This window comes from Narcine bancroftii, chromosome 10, assembly GCF_036971445.1.
Source record: "Narcine bancroftii isolate sNarBan1 chromosome 10, sNarBan1.hap1, whole genome shotgun sequence".
NCBI classification, from domain to species: Eukaryota; Metazoa; Chordata; class Chondrichthyes; order Torpediniformes; family Narcinidae; genus Narcine; species Narcine bancroftii.
The window spans coordinates 73,485,149-73,497,178 of NC_091478.1; the positions used below are offsets into that span (position 1 = coordinate 73,485,149).

General features: G+C 40.3%; 1 protein-coding gene across 6 annotated transcripts in view; it reads left to right on the forward strand.

Annotated features, from left to right (window-relative positions):
• The window catches only part of gan (gigaxonin), a 75,017-nt gene that overhangs the window by 18,067 nt on the left and 44,920 nt on the right, over positions 1 to 12,030 (forward strand). For 4 of the 6 annotated variants that reach the window (XM_069901337.1, XM_069901336.1, XM_069901340.1 and 1 more), the window contains 5 exons: positions 4,847 to 5,061; positions 5,759 to 5,880; positions 7,046 to 7,158; positions 8,306 to 8,455; positions 10,993 to 11,129. In XM_069901337.1, coding sequence (XP_069757438.1) covers positions 4,847 to 5,061; positions 5,759 to 5,880; positions 7,046 to 7,158; positions 8,306 to 8,455; positions 10,993 to 11,129 — 737 coding nt within the window. Of the gene's footprint in view, positions 1 to 3,316; positions 3,382 to 4,846; positions 5,062 to 5,758; positions 5,881 to 7,045; positions 7,159 to 8,305; positions 8,456 to 10,992; positions 11,130 to 12,030 lie in introns of all 6 variants that reach the window. The other 2 variants (XM_069901341.1, XM_069901339.1) reach the window with 2 other exon arrangements.

Below are 12,030 nucleotides of genomic sequence, written 5' to 3' on the forward strand. Positions count from 1 at the left end.
TTGCTATTGTAATTTTATTATTTGATGGGTTTTTGACAAATTTCACCTGTGATTTTTTTTTTTAGTCTTTAATATTCCTGATCTCTACCTAGATGCATTCAACATTCTGTTTTTAGATTTTGCATCATCTCTTACTCTTGCCCTGATCTCATCCTTTATTAACAGTGCTATCCAGCCCTCCCATCCCGCCTGTCCTTCAGAACTACCTGGTACTGTTAGATATTTAATTCCTACCCTGCAACCATGTTTCTACAGTAGACACTAAATTATATCCATTTATACCGAATTGTCACACTCTGAATTCAATTAATTTAATGGAATGTTTTTCATTTTAATTTTTTACTGAGAACATTTAGAGAAATCATTGGGAATTTAATTTCTGTAATGAAGTAAAATATCTGGGTGAAGAAGCACTGCAAAAATGATGGAAGAAGTGTATCACTTCATGGACTACCTGGCTGTCTGGATAACCACCTCCTTGCCCCATCAGCTGGAGAGAATGCTTTTTCAACTTTGCCTCAACACAAGTCTTGGAATCCAAAAAAAAACTGGAGTGGAAGGGACTTTTTAAGGCAGTTTTAAGAATCAATATTCCTTTATTGCCAAGTAAAATTTATTTTCCATTTTTGCCCTGTAAAGGCACACAGTGCCCATATCAAGATGCCAAAGAGAAGAAAGAGATTCCCTTCAGAGTCATCGAGTGTCCACATTATCCTGCCACCTCTTCTGATGCCACCACTGTTATAGGCCCACAGGACCACAAAACCTAGCAGCAATAGAAATTCTCCACGATATGGTTACTTGAACAAAAGTTGCTTTTAATTATCTTTAAACATGAAAACAGAATCAAACTTTTAACTTATTACTATTAACAACCCCCTTCTAATTCAAAGCGCACATGTATGTAATGTGTATGCTCAAAAAAGTTCTTTGATTCACAGTCCAATATCACTTCTCAGTCCTCCAAGTTCACTGGTATCAGACAATTCTTACACTGTGTACCGAATTTAACATTTATGAATCTTCACCAGGCTTTGGTGCTTGAAAGGTCAATGGTTACCACTCAGTAAGGTTCTTCTTCGTTTTCGAGAGAGATTTGTTGCTCATTGGACAGCAACTGATTCCTTCTGATCAGCCACTTCAGTGTCTTGCTGAAGAAACTTGCCCCATCTGGGTTTTCCAGATGATAACCTCTTTCTTTCAGTTTACCACAGAGTTCCTTTTTGTTTCCCATGTTTCAAGTGAAACGTTATGCAGCCAGCCATCTCCTCTTGTATGGACCACAAGGGCTGAGACCAGGCTGAACTAAGAACTCACAACCTGTCTTCAAAATGGGGTTTCTCCACAAGCTTGCCAGCTTGTCCTGTTCCAGTCCCTGCTACTGCTGCTGAACTCTCTCTCTCCCGCTGAGAAAACCACATGATCCTCTTAGAACAGCCTTCAGACAGACTGCGGCATGAGACCTAATCTTCAAGATCGTTCATCTGTTGCTTTCCAAAGCAATAATCCTTTACTCCACAGCATTGTCCAATTAACTCCTACTTGTGAAGTCCTTAGTCAGACTTCAAAGTTTGTGCAAAGGCACCTGGAGCCTGGGCTTCCTGTCTTAAGCCGAACTCTTGCATTTTTAATAAGATCTGTTTTGAAGTGTTTGTATCTGTGTGTGACCTAACTTTTTTTTGTTAAAAACCTCCCACAATTTATCTCCTTAAAAACATATCTATATACAATATAAGAATATAACATAATCTGTCACACAACCTCTTGTGACTCTCAAACCCCTGTGGCCGTGCAAACTCCTGTCCTTTTTCCAAGCTCAAGGCGTCCAAATCATCCTCCTCAGACTCTGGTTCAAAACATTTGGGTGATCAGGAAGCCCATCAGTGTTCAAGGCCCTTTGGGAGCCCTGTTTGCCATCTGCACTTCCACAAATCTCAGCCTGGGTACTTGGTCCCAGAAGCTGATCAGTAGCAGCTTGTGGTCTAGGGTGTGAGGCTTTCAGCTGCTGAGCCATACTCTGGTTTCATTTGGACTTTTTTTTTACATTTAATAATTAAACATTCTGGAAGTCACTGGGATTATATTTGTACTGGCAATAATGTAATGTCACTCATTGCATTGCAAGTTAAAAATGGCCATTCAGAAAATTGTTTCAATTGGTACTGACTTTTCCCTCTTAGTTCCAGATAACTTTGCAAGCTGTGTACAGTTTTGGTCACCAAATTATAGGAAAGATATAAACAAAATAGAGAGAGTGCAGAGAGGGTTCACGAGAATGTTGACAGGATTTCAAAGTTTGAGTTACAGGGAAAGGTTGTGCAGACTAGGGCTTTTTTCTCTGGAGCGTAGAAGATTGAGGGGGGACTTGATAGAGGTGTTTAAGATTTTAAAAGGGACAGACAGAGTAAATATGGATAGGCTTTTGAATTAAGAGTTGGGGGAGATTCAAACTAGAGGGCATGGTTTAAGATTGAAGGGGGAAAATTATAAAGGGAACATGAGGGGAAATTTCTTTACGCAAAGGGTGGTAGGGATGTGGAATGAGCTTCCGGCAGACGTCATTGAGGCGGGATCATTGGTTACATTTAAGGAAAGACTGGATAGTTACATGGATAGGAGAGGACTGGAGGGGTATGGACCGGGTGCTGGTCAGTGGGACTAGGAGGGTGGGGATTTGTTACGGCATGGACTAGTAGGGCCGAACTGGCCTGTTCTGTGCTGTAAGTGGTTATATGGTTATATGATGAGAGTCCTCAACCTTCTATTTTTCAATGTACATATTTATTTGATGTTCTCAGGGAAGTGAATGTGTACTGAATATTGGTCAGACAGAAACCTTGTAGTGAGAATAGATTGCATTAATAAATTAAGTGAAGGTGTGCAATAGGATTATATAACACCCAAGTTTTAGGCCAAACCTATTTTGCATCTCCTCCCCGGATCATCCAAGAGCTCTCTCTGTTTTCTGGGCTCTTTTAATCTGATAAGTACATTCCAATTTGGAAATATTTAAGGGTGCTTCCTAAACCTGATATACACCCGTTTTTATGCAAAGCGTCTATCTTTATCTGTGAGTTGGGCTGCAACGTGTCAATGATGACTCTGATTTACTGCTGAGGCCTGCCCACCCCCCCCCCCCCCCCCCAACATATATTCCAATGTATTTTGATAGGAGACAAAGCCAAGGTGAACCTTTGTCACAATTTTAAATTTTCTGATTTAAGTAAATGTTTACAAATGAGAGCTATTTGTTTTTTTGCCGTTTACTGTGATACAGTAAAACACTTTCTTTTGCATGCCATTCAAAAACCAACAGTCCCCACTCTCCTGCACGATTTTGCAAAAAGGAGAGAAAGAAATAAAAGGGTCCCTTCAGAGATGGTAAGTGGTCTAGTAATACTAAATACTCAATTTAAAAACTTATAATTAAAGTAAAATAGTTTTTCAAAGTTGCTTTACCCTATGCCTCTCAATTGAAAGATTGAGAAACTTTATTGAATGTATTAGTTGTGACCTGGGTGAAGCTCAGCAAGACCAGAACCTGCCTCAGGACTCTCAGCCAATTGAACCTTGTCCTCAGGACTCTCAGCCAACTGAACCTTGTCCTCAGGACTCTCAGCCAACTGAACCTTGTCCTCAGGACTCTCAGCCAACTGAACCTTGTCCTCAGGACTCTCAGCCAACTGAACCTTGGCCTCAAGACTCTCAGCCAACTGAACCTTGTCCTCAAGACTCTCAGCCAACTGAACCTTGTCCTCAAGACTCTCAGCCAACTGAACCTTGTCCTCAAGACTCTCAGCCAACTGAACCTTGTCCTCAAGACTCTCAGCCAACTGAACGTTGTCCTCAAGACTCTCAGCCAACTGAACCTTGTCCTCAAGACTCTCAGCCAACTGAACCTTGGCCTCAAGACTCTCAGCCAACTGAACCTTGGCCTCAAGACTCTCAGCCAACTGAACCTTGGCCTCAAGACTCTCAGCCAACTGAACCTTGTCCTCAAGACTCAGCCAACTGAACCTTGTCCTCAAGACTCAGCCAACTGAACCTTGTCCTCAAGACTCAGCCAACTGAACCTTGTCCTCAAGACTCTCAGCCAACTGAACCTTGTCCTCAAGACTTTTAGCCAACTGAACCTTGTCCTCAAGACTCTCAGCCAACTGAACCTTGTCCTCAAGACTCTCAGCCAACTGAACCTTGTCCTCAAGACTCTCAGCCAACTGAACCTTGTCTTCAAGACTCTCAGCCAACTGAACCTTGTCCTCAAGACTCTCAGCCAACTGAACCTTGTCCTCAAGACTCTCAGCCAACTGAACCTTGTCCTCAGGACTCTCAGCCAACTGAACCTTGTCCTCAGGACTCTCAGCCAACTGAACCTTGTCCTCAGGACTCTCAGCCAACTGAACCTTGTCCTCAGGACTCTCAGCCAACTGAACCTTGCCCTCAGGACTCTCAGCCAACTGAACCTTGTCCTCAAGACTCTCAGCCAACTGAACCTTGTCCTCAAGACTCTCAGCCAACTGAACCTTGTCCTCAAGACTCTCAGCCAACTGAACCTTGTCCTCAAGACTCTCAGCCAACTGAACCTTGTCCTCAAGACTCTCAGCCAACTGAACCTTGTCCTCAAATTACAATGTGTCCATGAGAGCCTAGAACTTCATTGGAATAGCTGAATGCTTTTGGAACTGTTGCACATTGACTTCACCTCTTCGATTTAGGTTTTAAGGCTAATTGATGTTTTTATTTTGTAGTAGGAAGTTGGGGATGGTTTGAACATTAATTATCAAAATTTAGAAGACGGGGAAGATTGCATTGCAAATTTCGATCATTAAATACTTCATCATTGTAGGTTCACATGAAAGACGTAATGTCTGTGGTGTGGGTAAATGGCTTGGATCCTGGTTATCTGAGGGAACAAATGCTGAATGAGCCCGTGGTGCGAGAAATCGTCAAAGAGTGCACAAACATTCCACTTAGCCAGAGAGAAGGAGAGGCTCAGCTGGCAACCTTCAAACCTCGAGGCTATTCAGAATGCATAGTAACAGTGGGCGGAGAAGAAAGGAGGTGAGTCCTGCCAATTGGACTTGTATTTCAACCTACAATTCCAAATCCATTTTTCCCCAGTACTGCCTCGTGCTTACTTAGTTTGTGACATTGGCAAAAAAGTTGCATATGTTATGTAATTGTTATAAATTTGATTCATTTGGAATGGCATAAAATAATGAAGTGGAGTGCAAATGGCGGGAAACTACAAAATAACAGCTGGTTATTTTTAAAGCATTCTATACCAGATTTGATGAAAAAAAACTGGGTCAATAAAAACAAATCCAAATAAAATACAAGCGGAAGGCAAAGGTCACCCCTTCACCTCACAAGTCAGAGAGTAATGTGCTGTATAAATCAGGCAAAAGGAAGAATGGGGATGAAAAATAATGACGAATTATGTTATGAATTATGACGAATTATGAAATGGATAGAATTTCATGAAAACATTTAACCAATGAAAGTAATTTGCAGCAGAGAATCAAAAGATGTATAAATACGTAACAGGCCTTTATAGTGCATTCTTTGAGTTATTGCAGTTTAATTCTACTTGTCTTTATCTCGTAGCCTTCAATTACTTTCCACTTCCTCATTAAAGACTGCATGTTTCAGCCACTACTTCTGGTCATCATACTGTCCTGACAACTCTTTACTTTTTTTAGACAGTATATTTCTCATCATAATTGTACAAATTGATCTCTATTTTTCCATCATTTAGTACACGAAAGCCAACAGCTGTGATGCGGTGCATGTGCCCTTTATATGACCGTAACAGACAACTTTGGATAGAATTGGCTCCGATGAGCATTCCACGCATTAACCATGGAGTTTTGTCAGCGGGTAAGAATACATGTTTAGGTCCAATTTAGCCATATGTAAGGCTCCTGCATGTTAATGCTGTCCTCTAATTATTTTTGAGCACAGTTGCTCACAGTGTCTGTAAAAATCACTGGAGTTCTTTCAACTTTATTCCTGATTAACACTGAAGTATATTAGGCAGGCATGTTACTCTATATTTGTGAAAAGGTTCACAGGATATGGATTGGATTTTTCTTGGTAGGGTTTGCTGGTTTCCTTCACTGTTTCTAGAGCGAGAATGCCATCCTTGCTGCCCCAAACTGTCCCAGAGTTGAGCAATGAAAATAAGGCAGCAAATACCCATTTTCAATCAATTGTCATTATAAATCCTTAAAATTTTTTACAGCTCAACTTTTGAAGACAATTACAGTATAAACTAATGATAAACAGCAAACAAATAACAAATAATTAATGCAAAACTCAAACCTATGTTTTTCTTCCCTATCCTCGCACAACGCCACTAGATTTTTTTTGTACACTAAGTGTAATCTGCATAAGATCTGAGAGCCGATTTCTTTGTGTCAATACTGGGGAAATCTGAGAAAGCTGCTGCTTGCCGTTGGACTCTGAAAAATTGACTGCTGAACATAGTGCGCGAGTTTTGGGTACTTTCGTGTTCACAAGAGGGCGTTTAAAATTTTCCAGTACTTTCTGTGAGAGATGCCAATAGTTCTGTGTTGAATTGTTGACGAAACCTTCCAAATTCCATTTTAATACTGCTAATATCTAATCCATTCTGTGGATGTCTCTTTCTCTTTGGCTTGGCTTCGCGGATGAAGATTTATGGAGGGGGTAAATGTCCACGTCAGCTGCAGGCTCAATTGTGGCTGACAAGTCCGATGCGGGACAGGCAGACACGGTTGCAGCGGTTGTAGGGGAAAATTGGGTTGGGTGTTGGGTTTTTCCTCCTTTGTCTTTTGTCAGTGAGGTGGGCTCCGCGGTCATCTTCAAAGGAGGTTGCTGCCCGCTGAACTGTGAGGCGCCAAGATGCACGATTTGAGGCGATATCAGCCCACTGGCAGTGGTCAATGTGGCAGGCACACTTCAACCCCCTGCACAGGGCAGGAATTTCTATTGGGATAGGAATTTTGTGACAATAGTCATTGGAATTCTGAATAATAAGAGAGTTTTCTCCCCCTCTCTGTAGAAGGGTTCCTTTTTGTCCTGGGTGGACAGGATTCAGATAAAGTGACATTAAGCTCAGGAGAAAAATATGATCCTGATACCAATTGCTGGAGCCCTATTCCTCCTATGAATGAGGTAAGTGTCTGCATTCTCAGCACTAAAAATCATTTATCAGAATATTGTTGAACACTGAAGAAAATACTGTTTCTATGTCAGTTTTGTAAGGAAATTTATAATTAATAATTCTGAGTTATACCATTTTACAAAATGGCTCGCAAGAGGAACACAGTAAATTTTTAGACAAACTTGGTGTTCGTTATCTTTGGATTTTTTAAATTCTGAATATAAATACTGTTTTTAGCTAGCAGCTTTCATTCCACATACATTAAAAAGCCCCAGTATTCGGCACGAAAGAAGATTGAGAGAGGCCGGATAAGTGAATTTGTCAGTTGCTTGAGATTGTGTGTTGCGTAGATTGGCAAAGTGACTGCCAATTTTAAATTTTTGTATTTTTTGCCTATTTATTTTCCACAATTTTTTTTTTCCGCTGGTTGCATCGGGCTGCCAGTTACTTGAATTCTGGATAATGGGGATTTACTAAAGTAACTTTTAACTCAAATAACTGAAGATACTTTGTGACTGCAACCAAGTGTTTAAGCCTTTCTTGACCTTTTTGAATTCTCTGCAATAAATCAGCTTTTCCAGCTGCAATTCAGACCTTAAATAGTTCTCCACTCTGTCACAGTGGGAGCGTTTTATACAAGAATATTCAGCATATCTTTTGTATTGTCATTTAGAGATTCCAAAGTCTCAACTTTGGCCTTTTTCCTTAAATATATGCATTTTGTTTTAACGTGTTGTAAAATCAACGTGATTTTTTTTAAACTTCTTTCGTGAGGCAAAAATATCCCAAGATCAGCATGGTCGGCGTAACGGTGAGCGCAACGCCTTTATAGCACCAGCAATCAGGATTTGGGTTCGAATCCCGCGCAGTCTGTAAGGGGTTTGTACGTTCTCCCCATGTCTGCGTGGGATTTCCCTGGGGCTTCTGGTTTCCTCTCACTGTTCGAAATGTACGGTGGTGTAGGTTAATTGGGTGTAAATTGGGCAGCGTGGACTCTTGGGCTGAAATGGCCTGCTACCGTGCTGTATGTCTAAATTTAAATTAAAAAAAATAATATTTAATCAGCATTGAAATTATTATTTTCAAACAAAGCACGTTTCGTTTTTTTTTGCATTTTACACAAATTGATTATTTGGTTTTCAACACATTTGTTTTCAGGCAAGACACAACTTTGGAATTGTGGCAATAGATGGAGTTCTTTATGTTCTGGGAGGTGAAGATGGTGAAACTGAGCTGTTATCAATGGAAGCCTATGACAATCACACCAAAACTTGGATTAAGCAACCAAATATGACTATGGTTCGAAAGGTGAGTGGCTATTGAATTTGGTATGTAGAGAAAATGATTTCTTTTTCATGATGTATTGTGGAGTTGCATTCTAATTGATCCCTTTTGTATTTGGTATTGCACATTTTAAATACACCAACTCTGTCTCATCCATTGAATTAACTATTGGTGGAGGTCGTGGGTTTGGAAGGTGGTGACCTAGGAGACTTGGGGAGTTGCGAGAGTGCAGCTGTGAATGACATCAATTGCTGCGACTGTACCCTGGTAGTGGAGTGAGAAAATGGCAGCAGGCTACTATATTCTGTATGGTGCTGAGCTTCTCGAGTGCTGTTGAAACTACTCATCAGGCAAGTGGAGAGAGTAAACTATCCCACTCCCAACTTGACAGAAATGTACAGAAGAACATGCCTTACACTATATATTCGGAAACTGTCTCCCATCATGAAGTGTTTTGCGGGACTGATAATGGAATACATCAAATCACATCTTTCAGTAACGTTGGACCTGTTCCAGTTTGCCTCTCGTCTAATCCAGTACACAGATGATCCTATAGACTTAACCCTCTATTCCATCCTGACTCACCTAGAGAATGATGCCTTATACACAAATTCATTCACTTCATCTCACCGTTCAACACAATCATACCTCAGAGGTTTGTGGATAAATGTTCCTCACTGGGACAACACCCATCTCTGCAACTCGATCCTGGATTTCTTAACCAAAAGACTACAGTCAGTCTGGGTTGGGAGCAAAATGTCAAGACCTGTCATGCTGAGTACTGGTGCACCTCAGGACTCTGTGATCAGTCCACTACTGTTCACGCTGCTGACCCATGATTACGCTGCCAAATTCAGTTCGTACAGAATTATCAAAATTGTGGATGATAAAACAGTAGTTGGCCTCTTTGACAGCAATAATGGGTTGGCTTACAGAGAGGAGGTCGGGAGGCTCATCAAATGATGTGAGAACAACAACCTGAGTCTTAATGTGGACAAGATAAAAGAGATGATTGAGGACTTTAGGAAGATGAAAGTGTGCCACTCTCCACTGCATATCAATGGTTCTGTTGTGAAGAGAGTGGAGAGCATAAAATTCCTTGGTGCAGTCAGTGAAACAACGCATCCTGGATGGACAACACCTCATGAGTCAGGAAGGTGCAGCAGTGCCTATACTTCCTAAGAAGGTCGAGGAAGGCATGGTTACCGGCTCCCATCTTGACAACATTTTACAGGAGCACAATTGACAATGTCCTCATTGTGTGGTATGGTAGTGGCAAAGCATCGGACTGGAAGTTAATATAGAGAATCATTAAAATGGCCAAGAAGAACACCTTGATGGCATTCACCAGGAGAATTGCTTAAATAGGGCTCAAAGATCTTTGAGGACCCTTTCCGTGCATCACACACTACGACCAAGAAGGATGAAAAAGAGCATCGCAATCAGGACTGCCAGTGTGTAAAATTGGTGCACTTGGGGTCTCTTCTAAATGAAATTAGTAAATTATTTATCTATGTTTTGTATTCTATCTTTATGAATATATGTGATTATTATGTGCTCTGTACTGTGTGTGTCTGTGCGTACGATGGTCTGGAGAAATGCTGTTTCATCTGATTGTATGTATAGTCAGATGATAAACTTGAAAAATCTTCTACCAATCTGTTCTGCTGAAAACCACATTCCCTTCTTCTTTCTTTACCAGGTGGATATGAAGTACTTCAAAGATGTTCTCAAAGCCATCTTGAAAATTTGTACTAACCTCACTGAGTTGTGAGGTTTCTAGTTATGACTGATTGAAATGATAGAGAAACTAGAAGTGCATTGAAAATGTTAGCTCCCTCCATTTAGAGAGTGAAACCCCAACAGAAACCTGACTGAAGGAGTGCACATCATCCATCTATTCACCAAATCAAGCACCTTTTGCCCAACTTGTGACAGTATCTGAATTTCTGACGCAGAACTCTTCAGCTATTTCAGAACCTGTGAACAGAATGGAAGCAAGTCTTGCCCTTGCGATTGGAGGGATGATTTCCAGAGAAAATTTAAGCAAGGATCCCATTAATTTTTTTGCTTTCACTGATGTCAATTAGAAGGCTGCCAGGTCCATCCCTGATGTAGCATCTTGTCCATTGATATACTTGGCAGCAGTCATTACCCGGTTTTGCATATGGTTAAATGATTAGGGTATTTATAATATCTGTGAAAATGCACCCTTGCAAAAAAGGATCAACACATTCTGGCAACAGGCTAGAAGATGGAAGGAAAGAACATTAAGTGAAAAGTGTGATTAATGTTTTAATTGCTGAGGCCTATGCTTCAGATATACAAAATAATTTACTGGTAGTTAAACAGGAAAGTCTGTAGTGCAATACATAAAAATGCTGGAGAGTCTCAGCTGGTCACGTAGCATTTATAATATTTTAAATTATCCACATTGCACAAATACAGGCAAAATTCACATTTTGAAGCTGTTCATGAATTTCTATAAATAAACAGCCAAGTTTGTTTCTAAAATACGATGGATTTTGAAGGATTGAATTTTCCACATTTGCTTTTGACAGATTGGCTGCTATGCAGCCATGAAAAAAAAGATTTATGCAATGGGTGGTGGTTCATATGGAAAATTGTTTGAGTCTGTTGAGTCCTACGATCCCAAGACCCAGCAATGGACAGCCATCTGCCCGTTGAAAGAAAAGAGGTTGGTGTAAAATTAGCTATTTCTGTTAGTCAATTATGCAGGGACTTGATAGCAACAAAAATGACTGATTTATTTGTTGGGAGCCAACAGTACTGTTTTCACTAGTTGTCTTGGCCAACATGAAGGAAATTCAATCTCCTGAATATGATTTGATTTCTCTTAACATCAAGCAAACAAGCACATGGTAAAAGTCTATGAAAAACTGACTTGCAGGGATTACTGAAAAAAAGAGAAATGATGTGATGCAGATGTTTTTTGAGAAATACTTTGGGTGCAATTTTAAAGTAATAGAAACTTTTAAGAAAGAAATGATTGTATTATACGTAGTTAGACAGCAGTTAGTTCCAACAGTTGTACATCATCCCTTGGGTATATTTTGGCACCGCTAATGGAGATTTTTTTATGGAGGAGGCTGCACCTGGAATTGCCAGGAACCAAGTCTTTCTGAAAACTTCATATTAACAAAATAACCACTCTGTAATATGGGGGTTTTAGAATTACTATCCTGTTTTTAAATATCTGAACTACTCTGCATTATAGCTGTTTTCCTTGTTTTTCAAACGATAAATAATTGTTTAATCAGTTGATAGAACATAATTATAGGAAACTGGATGAAAGGGTTTTGAACGTAGAACGTTCCAACACAGTACAGGCTCTTTGGCCCACTATGTTGTGTGAACCTATATAAACCTGTTCAACAATCTAAACTTTCCCTACCTCACACCCATAACCCTCTATTTTTCTTGCATCCATATGCTTGACTAAGAGTCTTTTAAATGTACCTATTGTACCAACTTCCACCACCACCCCTGGCAATGCATTCCTGCACCCACGTCTCTGTGATTATATAATTTAAAAAAAAAAACCTTGTTCTTGACATCTCCTTTGGACTTTCCTCCCC